Here is a 22,392-nt window from a genome sequence, read left to right on the forward strand (position 1 = left end):
TGTCAGACTGTTAAAGGAGCGATCACAGAACACAGGCAAGTGCCCCCCACGGTACGAAAACCTTTGCCATGTGCTTGCCTGCAGTCTTGCAGGGTTTCTAAGCAATGGTGAAAATACTAAAATGTGGCTTTTGCGAAGCTTAGAAAAGAAAAAAGCTTGAGAAATATTAGCGGTAGACACAATTAAGAATAGGACATTATACCCTGAAGTTTAGCTTAAGCTCTTCTATATCACAATATTGTCTTGTTCTACCTGGATTCAAGTAATTTGAGCTTATTCATAGCTGTAATTGATGCCTTTGTCCTATGCACTGTGCAGGCATACAGTAATAATTTTTTATTTGTTCTTGGAGCCACAGATAGTCTCTAAATGAAAGAACAGAAAAGAAAGATTAGACATAAGAACAAAACCTGACGTAATACTCTTCTCTGGGTACCCCTTCCCACTTGCAACAAAATCAAAGAATAATCTTAGCTGCACTACGCAAGAAACAGGAATCAGATTTTATGTGGATACAGAAGTCTTTCTTCATTAGCAACGAACCAGAGAATATGACTGAATTAGAGTTGGTAAACTTAAGGACAATAACATTCTTTTGCCATTGGAATTATGGTGATGACAGAAATACACCTTTTTAGTGATATTTAGAAAAAAGTGTTACGTGAGAGCGGTATGTTTCTAGACAACATCGGACTTCAAAGATATTGCAATACAAGTTAAGGCACTGATGACTTTTTAAAACTTTTATTATATTGTATAAGCTATAACATTTTACAAATCTTAGTTACATTTTCAGCAACAGATACACTGATACTGTAGTAAATACAGAGATGAAAAGACACCTCTGACAAAATATAAAAAGATAGAAATACTTAAAACCAGGATGCTGAATACCAAGATAGTTTTACATGAACAATATCCATACTAGATTGTTTTTGAAAATGATTGCCAAGACAATAAAGTGTTTTTTAACTATAAGGCTCCGATGTGCAAGGTGGTGAGCACTGTCGGTGCCATCAGTTCACCTACGTTTCAGCATCTCAGAGCTGGGCTTTTTAGGAACTCCACGCTCTAATGCGCGCTAAAAAGTGCCTTTCTACACAGTGACAAGATGTTGTAAAAATATTACTGTTCCAACATGGACTGAAGTGCAACAAGTGCTTCAAAGGAATTCAATCCGTTAACTGGGGAATAAAGTACCAGGACATTTTGGGGAGGGGGAATATAGGAATGTTCAGTAAGTCTTAAACTGACTGAAAAAAATTAATTTGGTAAAATAATTTTCAAGCTGAGAGTGCTAATACTAAAAATAATGACACAGTTTTCCCCTACCAGTCTTAAAAAAACCTGAAGCCTTTTTTTTTTTGTAATCAGAACACACTGCATACGGCTTTTAAAAGATAATGAACCTCACATTAGTATCATTTAAACCACCTTTCATATAAATTCTTTAACACAAATGGAGCTGCCTACTGTTAGACATGTGGCACAGGCTAGTGCCAACTACTATAAAAGAACGCTCATTTTTAACTCTGTAGGTATAGCACTGTGTTTGTAAAATTCCACTGAAATAAAAAAAAAAAAAAGAAAAGGAGAAGCTTGGGTTATATAAACAATGCAGGTTAGGATCCATATTGAGATAAAGTCATTCTAGGAAATAAGAATTAAGTACCTATCCTCCATACACTTTCTGCTTCTACTGGCAAGGAAGGTTAGCAGCTGAAAAAAGGATTTTTATCATTATAATAATTTTTATATATAAACATATATTAATTTCATTTTTGAAGTTAAAATCCCAGTTTCATACCTGTAAATCCAGTGACTTCAAGATGCTTACTCTCGACTTACACAGTTGAATCAGATCCCATATGTGCATTTTTAAAAGATACTACTGTTCAGATTGCTAAAGATACTTTTTAATTTCTTTTCAAACATAAAATAAAAAAACCAGGGTTTACAACAATTATCATCATCAACATGCAGGAGTCAATATTCCAACATAAAAAACAATAGATCTGCCTTTCAAAATATTATAAAAGCTACAGAACTTTAAGTATTAATTTAGGGGGGTTTGGCTAACAGAAAAAAAAAAAAAAACAACCCCATAATGTGCTTTTCAGATAGTCAGGTGTCCCTCTGATAAAATAAGTCTGACGAAAGAGAGGCACTTCAGCAGGCTAATTTACCTTCAGATTTTCCTAATATGCAGTACTAGACAATGGACATGGTGTACTGCCTTTTAATTTGCACAGTGTCAGATCAGTATTACTGCCAACCTGTTTCACTTTTTAACTAACGAGAAGAGTTTAGACTGGTGCCCATTCATTTCATCCTCTTTGGTTCAAATTACTGCATAAAAACAAAGCTGACAACAAAACATTTTCATTCCTACATACTGGATAATTTTTTGTGCATGATGTCTAGCTATACCTTGGTAAGTAATTTCCCTAATCATCAAATCTGTTATGCTTTCAGGTTTGGAAGATACCAGAGTTATTTTCTGACAGTGCTATAAAGATTTTTCCTGTCAATCAAACAGAATTTCAAAATTAACCCCTCCTCCCGTGTTTTTTCTTTTTAATTTCTGCAATATGTGGCATTTGATAACAATCTGAAAATTACTGTCAGTTAGCTTATTCTAGGTCACATATCCAGATTAGTGTGCATGCAGCTGCATCCCATTTAGCCTGATCACCTCCCTTAATTTATGATACACCAAAGCACTGAACTAAGCCACATCAATTAATCTACAGAAACAAGCCTTGGCTAACTCTGTTAACCACCTTATCAAAAACAGCTAAGCCCTGGAACTGGTATACGCTTCTGCAAGAAGAATTTCAACATCATGTATTGCAACTGCAGCGGGGCAAGTGTCCTGAAGTTTATTATTTCACCTTAAATATATGACAAGGTTTAGTCTTCAGCGTTCTGTACCTACCCAACACCTTTGACTTAAAACTGTATGTACCTGTAATGTGGGTTTTTTGCAGAAGGTGATAGCTCAAGAAGCATCTTGTGAAGAACTGAGACCTAATTCTTGCAAGCATTTGTGTTCTTCAAAAATAATTGATTCCACCAAAGCACAAACACATACCAGTTTGGAAACAAGCATCAGAAAGAAGCTATATCCTTTCCAATTTTCCCCACTCATTCCCGTCTCCTTAGAGGGAGCTTACTTCAAAAGTGCTGCAGGCACGGCCCCCTTTGTGTTCTCAAGGTAATCAACATCCAGATTCAAGGAAGTCAAAACCTCTGAATGTTTCCCTGGCCCTTCCAAGAGCAGCGTGCCACGAATCTTTGCTACTTTTTGTATAGACCTAATTTTAGCACTACAATTTTAGCACTCTGTCAGTGCTGCAATACTGAGCCAACAGAAGAGAACCTTAGAAAATAAATCAGCAATTCCTATAAATTCATACATTGAAATAATGTATAGAAATATAGAAAAGCGTTAGCTTCACCACAAAGATTAAATTTAATTATGTCTTTTCCACATATGCTACGCACCGTCTATGGTTATCTCTGGAATTAAAATTTGCAGAACTCAGTGTAGTCAAACTCCTGGAATTAAAATTTGCAGAACTCAGTGTAGTCAAACTCCTTTTTTTAACAATCTAAAACCAAAAAGAATTTCAATCGCTAACGGGTAACGCAGGTTTCCAGTGCCTCAATTCCAACATAGAGCTGGAACATGAAGACTCAGGTAATATGTTCTGTAAATACTGAATATAAATATTAAGTACAACTCCAAGAATTTTAGAGTTATATAGAGTTTTTAAAATCCAAGATGTAATGCTCATGATAGGGCCAAGTAAGAATGCTTTGTCATTGTATGCTTAAAAACATCACCTGTTTTCATGTAGCATTTACCTTTGCAGATACAACTGCAGCAATAATTTATCTCTAATAATAAATTAATAATAATAATTTAATAATTTTCTAATAATTTATCTCCACAGAACAATTTTCTCATATTCTGACACAGAAAACAAGTTCCATATTTATCTTCAATATAAAACTCAAATTTAGAAAAGCCTTTTCAAGTGTTACCAGCAGCACAGGACATTATGTGATAAAAGGTACCAAGTTACACACAAAAAAGTTGGCGTATGGGATCTACAAAGCAAGCACAGACAGCTGCTGCTTGACTGGCATGGACAGAAGCAACAGCTAAAGACAGCCTTGGAAATGGCATTACCAGAACTGCAGCCTGCGCTCTCCAGAAAATTTAAATATTCCATTAAAAGAAATGCCTACACCCTCACTTGGCAAGGGAGGAGCTACTATCTAGTAAAGACACCCATCCTGGATGTGACGAGATGCCAATTTTACAGAAAACTTTATTCTATCTTTCTTCCTACTACTAAGAAGCCTAGCAGCAAGAAACTCTGGCAAGAAGGTCTGTTCCACCCTGACTTGCTTTGTTGGCAAAAAGCTGAAGTGCATCACTGATGCACAGCCTTTGAAGAGGCCATTTTGCACTACAGTATGTGCAAGGGAACGTTGCGACTAAATCCAGACAGCCAAAAGCTCCTCTAGAAGGTTGTTAGAGAACCAAACTCCGCTCTTCACTCTTGATCGGCTAGCAGAGCAACTACAGTCTGCGCTATATCTGGACTTTGGTCTGGACATAATGGTCTTTTAGCACCATTACTCTGAAGTCCCAAACTTGTAACTGAGCTTTTCAACATTTCTAATCCCTTTTCTTTGGTGACCAGATACCTACCCTGATGAAGAACAGGAACACTGGAGTGCAAAACTTCATCCCTTTGAACTCATGTGAATAAAGCTATTTGTGGTAGTCTGAGTTTTTCAATGATATAAGTAAGTTTGAGGAATTAGGTCTTTTTGGTACATACAATGAAAAAATGCATTAAAAAAATCTGCAATATATTTAAGTTACTGGAGGTGAACAAAATTTCAAGTAGAGACATATCGGTTTAATATCAACACCTCAAAATCATTAGCTTGTCAGGGATTTTCTGTTGTGTTCAACGGTGCATATACATACAAACATACATATATTCTCTTTTTGAAAAGGGACTCATCAGAACTGATGGAACTGTAAGAGCAGGGCAATATTAAACCTCAAAAGTCAAAGTACTTTTCAGAGGAAAGACTCAAAACATAGATGGATTTATAATAATGCATATAACAGAGCAAAACATGAAAATACCACCAAATTGGGCTACAGAGTTAGTCATAAACACAATCCTGTGGAACTGAATATAGGGAAAAAAAGTATTGTGAGAATGTATTCGGTATAGGAAAATTGAATTACAGTTACCTGGAAAGAGTACCAAAGGCATGCTAATATGACAAGCAAATCTTCACCTCTGAAGTAGACGAATTGTATAACTAAGCCAGATTCTTTTGGCCAATTAAAATGCAAGACTTACTGGCACACGTATCTCTAACTTCTTTTGCACTTCCATTCTTGTGAACTCAATAGGAACATCGTATTTTGTTCACGAAGCAACTGCACACAGAAAAAGTTGGACTGATGTGTTGCTAGTACCGTTCTGGTTACCTTGCATATTCCTCTAGAAACAGGACCAGACAACTGACAATCCCAAAACAACAGACATTTCACAGTAATGTTTCCTGAGTAAGTATTCCCAGAAGCCCAGCTGCATAGGATATTTCCCAACTCTCGAGTGTACTACAGGGCAGACAACTGAGTGCACCACACCCCACAATTTAGATAAAGGCATTGTATGTTTAGGTCTTGGTATAGAACCTTAACCAAGCTCTAAAGGAAATATTTACAAAGCTTTTTTAGGATGATGTATCATCAAACTGCCAGAGCCAAAATGCTGGAACTTATTTCACCAGGGAGACAGCTTAAAAGCCACAGAAAGACATTCTGTATACCATACGAAGCACATTAGGGAATGCATCTACTTTTCTGTTAGCCAAAGTTGAAACTATCACTTTGACAAGATGAACATTAAAAATAAGGAATATTCTGATGGCCTTTTCCTTCCTCTATACATATCTTGGTTACATTTCATGCATTCATGACTTTTGGTAAATTTAACTCTAAGATGAGTCAGAAGTAGTATTTATATTGCATCATAGACCAAATTTTGCAATCTGCTCTCTCATGCTCATAAACCCCCGCCCCCAACAGTTAAAGCCTGTTTAACCCCTCTGTGATGCACAACCTAGACAAAAGCAGCTCAGGCTGGCAAAATGTAGGCACATAAACCTCTGATGACATTCCATTTTTTAAAACAAAACAAAAAAGCAACAACGCCAAATTTTCCTGCTAAAGGAAACTACTTCAAAGGCATCATTTGTCTAAACTTGCGTACTTTTTCATTAGGGGCCAAACTCTAACTTACAAATCTGCAGAGATTCAAAACTACGTTGTGGAGCACAACTGGCCCAACAGCATGCAGAAGAGAAGTTTTCAACAGACAAAAAAGCCAAAAGGAGACACTGGGATCAGTAGTAGCAGCAGCTTCGAATGCTACCAGCACCAGTCTTTTTCTGCTGGATGTGGACACTTCATAGCAGATGCCAATCTTCAACGTCCACAGCTCGTAACAGAGCAGATGGGCAACATCTTAAGACAGCAGGGACCATGAACTGCAGCGGCCACAGAGCTTGTACACTTCCCCCTTCTTCCACTGCTATATGGAATGGCAACCTTTTGCACATGGATGGGCACACAGGCAGCGCAGAAAGGCTACAGAGCTCCGCTGATAAAGCCAGCAGAGCTCATCTGCTGGTGTCATGGGACTAACTGAAGAAACATTCTACATTATACAAAGAATTAGTAACAGATCCCTAGAAAAGTTCACATATAAAAAACTGTACAGATGGTCACATCGATTAGGAACAAGGCTGAGGAATGGCTTTAACCAGTCTACCAACGCATTAGCAACAAGTATGAAAAAAATCAAAAGATGTGCCTACATTTCTTGCTGTGCATTCCCAGAGGTGTGTCCAAGAATGACAGGCTTATTAAAATGTGGGCCTTCCCTATACCGCCAGCAGATTTAGGAACTGGAAAATTTTAATAGTAGCATTCCCCTGTTTTCAATTCACACTGAATATCCAGCTGAAGTTTAATAGCTCAGTCTGTGTATTAAAAAAGGTTAACATTTCTTGATACTAGAAAACATTTCCCTTGTGAGCCCAACACTGCAGAATTACAGAAGCAGCCAAGAAGTTAATAACCAGCGGGGAGAGCAACAACACAAAGCACATTGTGTTTTAATTTAGAGGAATAAGTGGCCTCTCCTCTCTTTTCTTCCAAATATTGGTTTTGCTATCTCTTTTTGTGATACATGGTCTATCCCTTTTTTTAGCAGAAGGAACACCAGATTCATGACTTCCTGATGCGGTTTGTCTTCTTAGACCTTCTTCATCATGCTGTTCTATGACTGGCCCATTCCCTCCATCCAGAATGTGCCTCACAGCCTGGTCCTCTGGAGTGCAAACAGTGGTCCCACTTTCACTGCTACTCAGATCCAGATCTTCCAAGTAAAGGATCTTGGAATGCGGCATATTTTTTATGAAAGTTTTCTCTCTCTCCAGTTTCCTACTAGGATGATGCTCATTCATGTCCACACCAGAGTCCAGACTGGTATCATTACTCTCTGTTTTTCTACCCTTTTTCAGATCTATGAAAGAATGCCTCACTTGAGCAATTGGCTTTCCATCCAGGGACACAAACCATGCTCGAGGGTGTGGAGATGGTTTTCCTTTAGAGAGTTCCAGTAACGTTTGTTCTGAAATACCTTGAAGCTCAGACGAAAATGGAGTCATTACAACTGCTTCATTCAACGTCCCAGGAACAGAGACAGATTCCAGTAAGCTGTTAGTGTACCGGCTCCAGTTTGATGTTTGAGAAGGTAAGCCCTCTTCACTATCTACTGTACTGTTTTCATCTCTACAGACGGAAGGCTGTGGATGAGAGTGCACTGGCATTTTCGGTAACGTTTGCATGTAACTGTCACGATTCATGGGTTCCATCATGGGGCTATATACTAACTGCCCTTTTCTTGGCAAAGTTGCTGATTTAGCAGGATGCAATTGTTCTGGGGAATGGAAAAGGTCAGAGGTTTGAAGAATAGCAATAGGTTGATTGTAAATATGCATTAGATGTTCTGGGATATGAGAAAGCCCATACATCTCCTCTTTCAGTGAGAGGTATCTGTTTTGGTCTGGAATGTCCCTCGGAGCCTGGGAAATAGTACTGTTACTATACTTCGGCTGCTGTAAGTGCCTAACTCCAGCATTAGGCTCCAATGAGTGGGCTGAATTTCTTGACTGACCAGTCTGACAAGATGACTGGTAAGAAGCATCCTCTGTGTAGATTTTAAAATTGTCTCGTGATTTTCCATCTTCCATGTCTACGGACATCCTCCTTTGAGGGCTGTATGAAGAGATCTTCGGCGTATATAACTGTGACTTATCCTCCAACTTTAAAGACCCTTTGACAGCACTGATATGATTTATGTGAGTTGTTGATGTTGTCTGGTCTTTTTTTATGACCTCCAGCTTAGTTGTACTTTTTTCCTTCTTTTGTGTCCGACCACATTTATCCCTATGCAAAAGAGATGCAAGGTGACTGTAGAGCATACTAGGAAATACGAGACCGTTCACTACCAGAGATGAAGATTAGATTTTGGTTAGGAAGTTATAGTGTAATGTGACGTCACAAATTTAAAACTAAGTTCTGTAATAACTCTAACTTTAAAAGAAATATTGGGCTATGCATTACAGTTTAGCCAAGGAAACAAGTCGCAACTTCAAAAGACTATTTATCAGCCTTAAATTCCATTCATGCTGAGCTTATTAGAGTCTCTCTTTTTGCTTACCTGCAGTAACAAAGAAGAACAGCAAAAAATCCAGTGATAATGACAACAGTACCTCCCAGTATGGCTGTAAGGAACACTGTGTGATAGGCTGTTATGTCCTTGGAAACCGCACTAATAATGGATTCTAGGTTGTCAAACAAAACCAGGCAAGAATTAGTTCTCAAAAACAATTAATGCTGCTTGATATGCAGAGCTACAACTAATAAATTAAACTGTACTTTCCCAGTGATTTTGTGTTCCTATGGCACTATGGTCATCCTTCCCTTTTCACCTTGCTACTTCATCAAATTAGAAAACATACCAACATTGGTTACAATATAATGGATCTTCAAAGGTTCATCTCAAGTATTAAAACCTTACCGTGACATCTACTCAATTCCACTCAAATTACATTTGTAATAGTTGCCCAAACTGACTTAGAAACATGGTCTGCATTTTCTGTTCAGTGCTTCTGTCACAAAGTGCTATCTGTTTCTCAATTTTGACATCATATTTCTTCCATAAGAGTCCCTTCATAGGTGTTTGCAAAACATGCAACAAGTCTACCTAAAACAGAATCCACTGGGACTGGTTTACCAGAGACTAATTTTCTTGTTGTATTTCCTCCTGTCAGTAGGGGATACAGTCCCGCTGACTTTTTGATCTCCATAGTCACAGTCCCCTTGCAGGCTTCATTCAAAAAATGGTGGTAGTACAAACACGGAAGTTCAAATGCAGTCTGGACTTGTCCTCCTATAGCACTTGAAGTTCTAGGAAGTGGTTATATGCACAAAGGCACACTATCACGATTCTAACAAAAGTTATCCAACTTTTGAAATTGTATATAATTTTTCCCTTTCTGTTATTAAATAAAGCAATTTAACTGACACCCTTAGGATACATTGTTACTTGGGTTGTTCAGTAATTTCTTTTCCAGTTGTTTGCAATACCTCTCGTTCCAGGCAGTGGAGCTGCTACCCAGTAGCCTAAGTGTTGAGCAGTGTATGTCCACAGTAACTGACCATCTGCTTCCTTTACCATTCCTAGCCCTCGGCTTACCCAAGCACCTGAAAAAAAGAAAAAGGACAAAATATTGCACATGCCATGCAAGATTCTTCTATACCTTAAACCATCAGCAATTAAGCTATTACCAAAAATACACAAGGTCACAAGAAAACCTGAACCTTCTGACTTCTATGCTATGTATTACACACCTTTCGCTAGACATACAAACTTGCTCCTGACAATTTCATTGCAAATATCCCTGGGTTGACGTTTACTTTGAAACAAAGCATCAACATTACTTACCTGAATTAATTTAATATAATTCATTTTCTATTAACAAATGTCTTTCACAGATACGCACACAAATAATTTGAAAAAATCTTACTATATGAGCTTAAGCATGTATGAAGGCCAAGGATAAAAAATATAATCAAAGAGCAGGTAAATTAAGCATACAAATAGAAGTTTAACAGTAGCTAGCAGCACTTAGTGGGAAAGCATTTTCATCTAATAAACTACAACAGGATAAACAATGTTTGTCTTGAATGTTTCTCTCCTCCCTGCCTCAAGGCAGTAACAGTTCAGTTAGCCCAGGGAAGGTCTGTTGTTAGGACACAGATTCCACACCATCTGTTTGGCAATGCAAAGGACAGGTATTATGGTGTGCCAGCTACTACAATTAATAAAGCACGCAGTAGAAGAGACAGAATTATACTTAACGCACTTGAACACTTTGATTGCATACCATCTGTGAAATTCTAGGGACAGAAAACAACCTCATATAAACAACCTTTCATTTTTCAAACTGCAAATACTGAGAAGGAGAGAGACCCACCAGCTTTTTTAAAAACAACAATAACCAAAGCATGCAAAAAGTATAAGTCATATAAGCCCCGTAACTTCAATTTTCCTCCAGGACCCCTTTTTTCAGCAAAGCAAAAGGAAATATCTACCAGACAGGAGGTAAAAGTGAGAACTGACACACGCAACACATGCGTGCACGCAGAGACACACACACGCGCGCAAAACATCATTCGGCAGTAAAACTCGCAGCCTTCTCCTGGTACTCGCGATGGCTGGCAGAAGGGAAGAGCAGCAGCAGCAGCCACCTCGAGCCCCGAAAGAAGTGGCTGCTCAGTTACCTGGAAAACCTCTTGTCCAGACTCAGCAGCAAAACCAGCTGGAAAAGTCTTCCATCCCTACCTCTCATATGGAGACAACAGCAACAGATCCTCAATTTCTCTGTCCTGTCAACTCTACGGCAACAAGTCACTATACTGCAAGACGATTGTTTTTAAAGTACAGAGGGTGGGCTAATTACCTGAGTAAATTATACCTCCGCCCAATATACTCCATAGAAACTAGTACGTATTAAGAAAAACATTACTATGGGATTTCTGAGTAAGCACATATTCTCTATGATTTACTGCCATTCAAACAGAGGGATATTGTTCTCAATTCACTGTTGCAATGCAAGCTTTTTGTTTTTTTTAATTCTATTAAAATCCACAAAGTACTTCTGGTACTAGTGAGGCAAAATATTTAATAAGAAGGAAGCCACATTCAATCTATACCATCAACTCCTGCACTTACAGCAGCTGGATTATAATTACAAAAGCTCATTTTCCAAGAACAGTCTCAGTACTATTACACTTTGAGTAACCCCAGGGAACACTGCACGAGCAGACATTTGAAAGCGGTTTCTATCTTTTTTTTCTCGTGCATATGGATCAGCCTACACAACATCAAACACAGACCTGTTCCCTTACCACTATCAATACTGACACAGAAGCTCTGACCACCGTTACAACGTATTACCCAAGGACTTCAGAGTTTTTAAGTGTGTGTCAGCATCTTGCTGGGGACATCCTGCATGCAGCATCTTGGATGCTAGAGCCTCATTACTCAGTGTAGTGCAGTAGTAGGTCTCCATTCAGCTCAGATGGGGGCCTCCTGCTATTTACGGACACTCTCGAAGGCTTGCTCGAGAGCTGCATTCAGCTGTCCTCAGTCACCAGAACCTTGACTAAGGAATGCCTTGCTATTACCCAGTTACCTTAGAAAAAAAGTTGTTTTGCACATGTCAGATCACAAGTAAAAATACAAGAAACCTATTTAAGAATAAACATCCAGAACAGTGAATACAGAAGCAGTTTTCCACTGTAGAGAGGGGAGGAGAAAAAGTGGAAGAAAAAGTGTTAAGAGTTATGCCCAAAAAGTCTCCCTCCTTGTCCGCAGTCTTCCTTGTCCTCTCGTCAGCAAGCAGAAGTGAAGGCACCACACAAACACTACGCCTCAGTGAGCACCCATCACAGACAATTTATGGAACCTCTATCAAAGTACACCCCTTCTGAGAGGAAAATAACAACTGTTTTATTTGGTTTTATTGGGTCAGCAAGCCACGCTCCTGCTCTTGCTCTACCCCCAAGGCCAACATGCCTGAGTAGGCCCCTCAACACCCACATACCCCCGTTACAGGGTCAGCTCTAACCTGACCCTGTGCCAAGATGCTCCATCTCTGTCAAGTTTTTAATAACACTGTTGACCTAGTTTTCCGTTTAGTGAGTTGAAACAGCTCAGCATCGGTACAGATGAGTACAGGAGCTGGCAAAAGTGGCTGCAGCAGCAACAAATTAAAACCCCTTGTGCTATTCTACTATGTCAGACTAAAACCCTTTCTTTGATGAAGAATGCTATCTCATCACCAGTTACTCCTCTGAAGTCTTCTAGATGTATATACAGACTTAATCTTCGACGCCAAAACTTATTCTATTCACTCTCTTCTCAAGGCACAACCTAGTCAATTTTTTACTGCCATGTTCTTAATTCAAATTAATGTTCTTTGGTTGTTCTTCATTAAGATAATTAGTTTCTTTCTTGAAGGTTATGTAAACAATGCTCTGTTAGAATTGGTGTCCCCGCCCATACTTCCAGCAGTTGAACAGCTTTTTCCCTTAATGACTAAGATACTTACCTCTTCACTCACTTGCATATTTCAAGACAAAGTGTGATGAAAAGTATAGGGCACAATGTAAGGCAATCACTACACTAATGGGCACACACCTAATACAGGACATCTAAATGGGATAAGTTTATGGAGCTCATTACTCACTCTTGACTAAGATTAGACTTGAAGAGATGACAAAAGGTTTAGAATGTCTAATCCCCAGCCTCTTCTTCCCATGCATACTCTAAGAATTATGTTGTTCCCTTTGATAACTTCTATTTCCCCTTCATTTCACCTTCTGAATTGCTTTTGTTAACTGAAGTAATATCCATTCCAGTTTTAGTGTCAAAGGATCTTTAGAGCTATACTCTAGGAAACAAAGCTTCCAAATATTCAATTCTGATAGGTTTTCTTCTAAGAAGGCATTCGCAAAACTACCAGGCTTAAAATTTAACATCAGATAAAATATATGTTCCCTGAACCCTTAGCCCCCCATAAAACATAAAAACCCATTACATGAAAAATCTTTTCAATAGGAACGCTAATGAATTTTACCAAAGCTTTTTGAACCAATGGAAGCAGGGAAATGTCACAGAACAATTCAAGCTAGTCAATCAAAAAACAATACAGAACTCCTAATAAAATTTCTGACTATTTACCACCACCTCATGTATTAGTGCCATTACTGTTCCATGAAATAGTGTCATATGCCCAAAACTATATACATGTGCTAAAAGGTAGAATAACAAATAATTTATCCCACTTACCAGTTTTCATATCGAATGTCCATGCAGGTATAGCATCTCCAGATTTTACAGTACTTGTGGGAAGAGGAAGTGTAATCTGAATGGGACCATTTACTTTCAGTTCTTTCCCAGTTAAAAGAACATTTACGCATATTGCAGCAAGAGGAGCCAATTCCATGCTTTTGAAACCTGATGTGTGAGAAATATCTTGTCTGTAATAATCCATTCATAGTGGATTTTTTAAAAAATATTTAGAATTAAGAATCTATCCTCATTATAATTAAAGGCAAGCCCTCATTCATATCCAGCTACACACTCTGCTGGATATGTAGAGTCAAACAAAAACCAACATATCTTCCCTTCTGGACTTCTAAAAATCCTGTGATTAAAATAAAAACCAGTCATTTCTATACCAAATAGGTAAAAGAGAAACAGACTTTTGACACACAGGCTCAATGGCTACTTGTAGAACCAATGATTAGGGAAAACTTGGCTTGGGGGTAGGGGAAGAAGGGTTTTCCCCCCTCAGGTAATTTGATTACAAAATAGCTAACCTATGTGCAATATAGGCAATAGAAGAATTGGTGTATAATTGCAATACTCCTTAGCTGGACAGACCTCTTAAACTTTCCTGTAAGGATTAACTTTCTAATTTGGCAGTTACAATTAACTGGACAGTTAATCATGAGGCTTATCAAAGCACTCAAAGGAAAAGCTGCGCACACAAAGCTTTACAATGCAGCCTGCAAGTTTTTCCTTTGTTTTCCTTATGCTAATTTGCAAATATTTCAGAATGCACAACATGACAGGATGGTGAAAGAAGCTGAAACAGAATTAGTAAGTACCAGAATAATGTCAAAACTATGCAAGCTGTTAGAAGCTGGCTGTGAGAAGACTCCTGGTGCATCAGATTATCAATTAGCTTCCACCTGCCCTAAAAGGAAGCCTATTCCTTTAGGAGTATATGAATAATTTAAAGCACATATGAGACAGACTGAAAGGAAAACTCAAAAGGCAGAAACACTGCTTCTTCTCTTACGCTTTACATTTAAAGAGGTGAACTAATCGTAAGAAAGGTTTTAAAATATATCAATATATATGATTTTAATTCAATGAAAATTAAAGAAGAGAGCATGACAAGTTCTAATAAGCCATGTAGTGGCCTCCTCACGTCCTGCTATGAATTTAAGAGCCACATGGCTTCAGGCCCACTGGGAATAGAAAGAAAGGAACAAAAGGAGGATGGAACTGCACACAGTACAATGTACCCGAGATCACTGTATTTATGCAAATAAAAAAAATCTGATAGAATGACAAATACTAAAAGATCCAACTGCATATGAGCAGAGTTATAATGACTCATGAAACTACTTACTGCTTCTCCAATGAAACAGATGCACAGAAAACATTATTACAATTGTGCTCTGTACACATTGTGACTACTTGGCTTCAAACAGGCTTACACAGATTAACCCTCTGTGAGCCAAACTAGGGCTTCCATACAATCTTTATGCTAGGTTTAAAACTCCTAGAGCCAACCATTCTCGTGAAAAAATGCAGAAAACCCCACAGCTAAAGTCAACTGCTGCAGTTTCACTGATTTCTTTAGGTTCACCTAGTTCACACTCCAGCAATAACTGTATTTTTAAGGTGTTTACTAAACAAGTCCCACAGTCTCATGAAATCCTGAACATACACACATGTATGTATAAAAGGCAGACTCTGAAGGAGTATTTCAGTGTCATAAGATATGTTATGTTCTTGTACTACATGCAACAAGATAAAGAGTGACATCCATTACTTACCTGACGGGTTTATAGCTTAGTCCTATAGAACAAAGACTTGTGATTTAATGCAATGGAATCAGGTTCAGGCCCTTTTAATTCAAGTGTATGTTTTTCTGAAACACTGTGCACACATATGCACTATATTTTGAAGATTACTTCTTTTTTCAAAAAAATTCTTAAACAACATATTTACATACCTGATTTATTTAGAAGAATTCCTGTTGTATACAGAAAGCTGTCCACTTTCAAAAATTGTTCTGGCACTGTCAGGTAGGCTGTAACATTTGTAATATGGTGATTTGTTGGAAGCTTTATTAAAAATTTCGGAAACTGAACACTTGGTTGAGATTTGGCATCTGTAAAAGAGTAATATTTTGTCTGAGCAACGGTAAAACACACAAACAGTGGTTTTATTACTGCTCAGAAATTCATTCAGCATAACAACCTATTCTCATCCATTTTCTCCACAGTTTATATATTTCTAGTCTAGCACTTGTCACAGCCAAACATACAGCTAAGCTACACAATTAACCGAAAATATGGCTTTGAGTAGATAGGTATTATGTGAGAATATGAACATGCTTGGGTTTTTTTTTTTTTGGTATGTGTACAGATGGTTATCACAAACTGTTTAGATTATGGTCTGCATACACTGAACTTACCAGACAGTTTTCCAGTAATTAAGACAGTATCTTCAAACAGCCAGATATTAGCTTGACTTTGTGGGAATAATGAAAGCGTCACAGACGAGTATACTGTGGAAAGTGATAGTATGTTACACTGTACAACCAAAACACATCCTGTAAGCTCTCGGATTCTGAAGGAATAGTGAATAGAGCAGTTGAAAAAAGACAGTATATGAAGACCAGATAAATAAGTTACTCCTGTTGTACAGAGCAGGCGTTTTAGTGGTCAGGCAGAAAGACCTCTGTTATATGTTTGCTACTGTCTCGCTGAAGACAACATGATTTTTGCCAAAACACATTACCATCCCTCTGCTAAGTCTAGGTAAACAATTTCTCAGAATACACTCACAGTATCGCAACATAACCTACTTCAAAAAGTTTATAAGGGCTATTTTCTGTTCTACAAAGAATTAGAAAAATAATAAGAATTTTTATAAAAATAGTAAGAAGTCTAACATATCATTCACTCTTACATCTGCATTGACAGGCACCACTTCCCATGACTGACTTCATTCAGTCATTTTCAGGTGAGAGTAATTACCCAGACTGCTGAGGAAGAGAAATTTAATTACCGACAGAAACAGTTTAATAATAGGCCTGTAAGACGCTTACGTACTTGGCATTCTCCCAGTCTTCCAAGGCAAAGGTGTTAACACGTAGCCATCCTTGTACGCTACAATAGTTAAACTTAATCCTAATTTGTAGGGGACTTTTATTAATACTGCTCCATTGTTTCCAGTAAGAGTCGAGTTTGTCTTCGTGTAATTAACAAACACTTCTACAACTGCTTGTCGCAGGTACTGATGACTGATGATGTCATTTACTTGAACTTTTAGTGTAAAAACAGATCCTGTTAACAGAAATTAAAAACAGGAGGTCACAATACATCCCAACTAAGGACCGTAACTTAAATTTGTAAAGAAGTCCTGGAGTTCATCCACTGCACAGTGGACCTCTATCCCAACACAGGGTAAGCTCTGGCCAAAGGGAGGGGTAATCATACAATTACATACCACAGAGAAGAAGGAAGGAAAAAACCTTGAGGCAGGGCACAAAGCTGCCAAAAAGTGTTTACCAAACTCAGCAAATATAATACCTACCCAGTTAAAAAAAAAACCAAACCAAACAAAACCAGAATTACAAAGCAATTCATGCGTCTCTTGTTTAAGCTTGAACAAGTCATCAGTGACAATGTGAGATTCAATGTGCCTTGCAAGTGCTCTGCAGTATCACACTGATAATACAGTCTTGTTATCCAAGTGTAACCCTTGGATGGGGTCACACATTTAAAGATGCACCTTCAGTTTCTAAAAACAGAGAACCTGATATCTACAGACTGTGGGATAACACATTTATATTTATAGGTGTAAAATTGTTATACAGTAACCAAATGCATCCAAACGTTTTGACTGTTTTAATCTACCATCTCCCAACAGATTTCCACTTCTCATCTAGTCTTCACCTTTCTGTATTGCAACTTCTAAAGAGTATTTGTCTACTGCTAATTAGAGGATCTGACATTCCTGTACAATACCTAGTGTCTTGCAGAGATCATAACTACAGTGACTGTAGTTGTTGAAAGTATGTTGAAGTATGTAGTTGTTGAAAGTACTGTCGAGCAGTATGTTGAAAATAGTAAGTCCACTTGAACAACAGTCTCAAGAGGCTCTGAATTACATTCACTTTCTCTCCCACCTTGATTGTAAATAGATCATTAAGGGAGTCTTTTCACAGACAGCAGGTACATGGAAATGGACAGCATTTCATGTTATTTCCAGTGTGAAATTAAGTTATTATGACAAACGAAAATATCTATGAACCACTTTGAGCTATTTCAAATAACATCAAATTTCCAATATTTTGGTTACGGACATACTACTATTCAAAACTATTGCACTACTGGAGACACAAATATTTTCAAATGCATTAACTATGAATATGCATTTCTATTTAGGTCAAATGTCAGACTAAGTTTGTTTCAAATTTATCTACATAAAATCGTAGCTCAATTCCATGATGTTATCTCCTCTGTAATGGAGACTGACATTGCACCAAGAGATTACTGCCATTGACCTTGATTTACACGAAAACGCTGCGAGAAGACAAGTGCAATCCATCAAGAAATACAGTATGTAATGCAGACATCCAAGTGAGGCCTCTCTGACATAAGTATTTATTTAGATCTATTGTATGCATGGAGCATATCACATATTAAAGCAAAAAAATGACCGGCACACAATAAAAGCTACACTGGCCTCAATTTCTTACTATTTATTGCATACACAGCAAGAACTTACCAGCCGTGCCAGTTTGATGCTCTACAGTGTTATAGAAAAATCTACGGCTCCTTGTGCAAATTAATACATACTTTCAAAAAACCAAAAGCGTTCCCAGTGGTACTCAGACATACTTAACGGCACTGAACAGAAAATGCACAATAAACTTAGTGTCCTCTGTCTTTTTTTCCTTATGCATATTTCAAGAATAAAATTGCTTTTAAATTGCTGTAGCTAGAGCTTTTTTAAACCACATAATGATTTAAAAAAAATTTATGTCACGTAAGCAAATTATGGCTACTGAACAGATCTTGCAGACATTGATCCAGCTACACATATGCTAGCATGATTCCAGTAGTTTCCAAAGCTTGATAGACAAGTCATTTGCTCTTGGCCAAAGACTATTTAAAAGGCTACTAAGTAGGGCAAACAGACTGTGTACAATATTCTGGCCCTGTAATCACTTGGAAACCAGGGCTATCTCGTGAAACAGTATTTAAAAAATTCAGAAATTCAGTAGTACAAAACTCAAGCTCATGCTAATAGGAACCAGCATCAGAAATGTCTTGTATAAACTAGTATTGTAATAGCTGGAATCAAGTCAGGAGAAAAAGAGCCTAGTATTAACTGCTGAAATAAGTCATGAAAAAATTAAAACCTAGAAGGTACTTGGAAAGACACCTTCTTACAATCACTTCACATTTTTAATGTGTATTTTTACATTTCCGCTAACAAAAAGCCTAAGAAAAACACAAGTGTAAGGGAACTGCTAGATTCCTCTTCCAGCTGCTAGCAAATTCAAATGCTATTTTGTGCAAAAATATTTCTTCCTCTCACCTCCTCCAGTTATTGCCATATTAAAGCTTACTTTTTTAGAAGCTTTTTGTTGAAAAACAGACAGACTGCTATGTAGGAAGCTATACTATTTTCACTCTCATAGTGAACTGACAAGTATCATTGGCTGCTTTTAGCCACGCTCAACTTCCATTACTTCTTTCTCCTATGGGTTCAGAAATTGCAACAGCATTTTTTGAAACTGATACTCTGCCTGAAATGGTGTTGAGAAGATGGAGAAGCACAGTTGTAAATTCAGACTGAAATCCTGGGGAGGGAGGTTCTGAGACAAAGGTCTCCCACGTGAAAACAGAGTCTTACACAACGCAAGCTCTGAAAGAGAAATTACCTGTGTATCACTGCCGTAAGTACGCAGCAGTTACTCAAGTGAAAAAAGCTCACTTCACACACCCTAATATTAAGACAAGGATTAGAAGAGACTCGATTTCTGGCTCTCATTGCTTTTGGCCTTCTCTCTTGTGCCAACACAAGAATCTTCCTGACAAGAGAAAGTATGCCAATCGGCTGGGAGTTGTTCCCTCCCTGCAAGTCATATATACGAGCAAATCGTTCAGATTTTCTAATATCAACCTGAATGTACTCTGCCAAGAAGTCACTTGAAGTTTCTGTGCAATGATTTTTGGGAAGACATTTGAAAAAAAAAAAAAATCTTTCCATTTCTCTACAGTAACAGTACAGAAAACACAAGCGCACAATATTATGCCTCTGAATCCAAATACTGGTGAAATGACAATATGTAAAAAATCCCTGTTAAAAAAGCCAGAATCCAACAGTAACAATAATCTTCCTCCCCCACAGCCACGCTTCACTGTTGTGTTAAACAGTGTAAAAACGCAGTGTACCAGAGCATCCTACAGCAGGCCAGCTGTAACAACCTAGCTAAAAGCAAAACAATCACAAGTCCTAAGAGCTCAGGCTGTGCGTGCAGTGGTGGCCCAACACGTCTGACTGACCCGCATCTTTCCGAACTTGACACTCCTTGACCAACTCCCTCCTCAAACCAACTCCCTCAAACGCCTCGCATGCATTTAGTGTGCAAATCTACCAGACGTATTTAACGGCACTGAGCTATTAACAATCTCACATTAACACTCATGACATATAATGTGCAACGAAAACCCTGGGGTTTTTTTCCTCTTTTTATAAAGACCTTAATGCATAAGTCCTTAAGCACACTTTTAAGCCTCAAATATGATGGAGGCTGCGGTACGCTTTTTTTTAATCACAATAAAATGTACTGAAAAACATTTCAGATGCAAAAATGAAGTGTTGGTTAACTGTTTAACACAACCAAAGCCGATACATTAAACAATAGATGAAATGTGGGGTTTTTTCTGCTCACTAACACTTGCCAAACACAAGTGGGTCAGCTGAATCTCAATATTAAACAGCTTTGACAGAACTCCTACAATTAGAAGAAAGAACTCAGTCTTAGCTAATTTGATTTGTGCTGCCTCAGAAGAAGGGAGATTTGTCTCATGGCAAGTCCGCTGGAAATGCCAGCTTCTATGACATTTAAACGTTTGCCGATATATGTTCATACCAATGCAGCAGTTACTTAGACAAAGGGAAATAAGGCCTTCTACCACATTTAGCTACTTCAGAAATATCACAGCCAGTAAAATGACACCTCATTTCTTCAAGCAACAACATCTAATGCCCGGAATTTGGCTTGACATCTCTGTCCTAACTCGGAAATCACATCACAGAATTAAGCCAAAGAACTGCTTGGAATTGCAAGCCAGGTACAAAACTAACAGTACAAAAAAAGTCTCTCTTTAGAATATCACTATGTAATTTGTTCTTACTCTTTACCTGCAGGTAAGTGTGTCATCTGGTTACCATATTTATCTGATATTTAACTAACATGGTCAAGGCCAGCGACCTTACAGGCACGAATATATTCCAAACTGCACGTATCATTACCTACGAAATACGAGATACAGCAGTGAAAACACACACACAGAGCACTGCTGGGAAGTATTCCGACGCGTTCTGCAACCCTAAGTCCCTCTTCCCATTTATCCCAAGGTCCTAGAGCAAAAGAGGTTCTACACCTCAAAGGTGGCAGTTACTATTCTCAAACACACAACTACCCAATTAAGCAATTATCTTATGGAGTGGAGGGAACAGTAGCTACAATTAAATTATTCATCGGTTCCTTCCTTCAGAGGAGACTTTTCTCATCCTTGCCTAGAGATGTTTAAAGCCATGCCAGAAAAGGCACACGCTTACATGTGTTTTATGGAAGCTGCCCACACTGTACTACCAGGCTCACAGCTAACCAGACAGATAAAATGTGTGCTATGCCATTTGCTTGGTCTTAGCTGACTGAACAATCATTTTTCCATCTTTTACATTCACAGAACACCGTATTTTTTTTGCTTAATATAATTAGGGATATAAAAGGTGCACTGATCTGTAAAGAAGAAATCACATGTCCTAAGAATATCAGGTTTTACTACACATGCACTATTGCAATGGATATCTGCGGGGGGGTCGGGGGGCGGTGCTGTGAAATCAATAAAATATATAATCTATACAGTCAACACACATCTGGCTTTAGGAAGAAAAGGTCATACAAAAGCAATCGCTCCTGCCCCCAAACCCCAATCATTACTTCTTAAAATTTCCTTAGAACTACAGTAATGCCAGTGACAAACTACAAAAGCGTATCTATAAAGCGTAAAAGCCTATTATACCTTTAAAGCTCATTAAAAATCCATGTACATGAAGGTGAGCTGTGGCAGCAACTAACTGACACAGGAATGATTTAATGCTGAAGTAAGCCCTCCTCACGACAGCGCACCATCAGTCTGCGGTTACCTTTATGTTCTTTATTAAGGTACAATGCATTGGCACAAAACAGGTTTTTCTGCCTTGCATAGTGTATTAAAATGACATAATAGGTGACCTCTAAATGCCGGTAGCTATTTTATGGCTATATTCTGAGTTATTGTCAGACACTAGAATAAGCTTTCTGACCAGTTTCCAATTATGCTTTGCATAGCTATCAAATAACCTGCACATCTCACTAATAACCCCTAAACCCTAACGTAGTCTTCACTTGCCAGCGATCAGCATTCTTTCATGCTGTCTTACTCCACACAGCCATTTATAGACCCTATATGCAGCTGGGCATTTACATGTATAAAGACGTTTCTAACTCTACACAAGTAATTCTATGTAGTCCAAACTGGTACAGAATATCTCTTGAAAAACTAATTATGTAATTCTTTATAAAAAGATGTTTATATGCTATTTATACGCTGCTCCT

General features: G+C 38.1%; 1 protein-coding gene across 1 annotated transcript in view; it reads right to left on the reverse strand.

The window, feature by feature from the left end:
- Positions 1–7,224: 7,224 nt before the first annotated feature.
- The window catches only part of FAM171B (family with sequence similarity 171 member B), a gene marked incomplete at both ends in the record, with an annotated part of 32,050 nt that continues 16,882 nt past the window's right edge, over positions 7,225–22,392 (reverse strand). The window contains 7 exons of the mRNA XM_082001519.1: positions 7,225–8,560; positions 8,835–8,958; positions 9,764–9,880; positions 13,533–13,700; positions 15,496–15,654; positions 15,961–16,053; positions 16,601–16,834. Of these exons, the coding sequence (XP_081857645.1) occupies positions 7,225–8,560; positions 8,835–8,958; positions 9,764–9,880; positions 13,533–13,700; positions 15,496–15,654; positions 15,961–16,053; positions 16,601–16,834 (2,231 nt within the window). The remainder of the gene's footprint in view (positions 8,561–8,834; positions 8,959–9,763; positions 9,881–13,532; positions 13,701–15,495; positions 15,655–15,960; positions 16,054–16,600; positions 16,835–22,392) is intronic.

The sequence above is a fragment of the Phaethon aethereus genome (genome assembly GCF_964289735.1).
Source record: "Phaethon aethereus genome assembly, chromosome: 6".
NCBI classification, from domain to species: Eukaryota; Metazoa; Chordata; class Aves; order Phaethontiformes; family Phaethontidae; genus Phaethon; species Phaethon aethereus.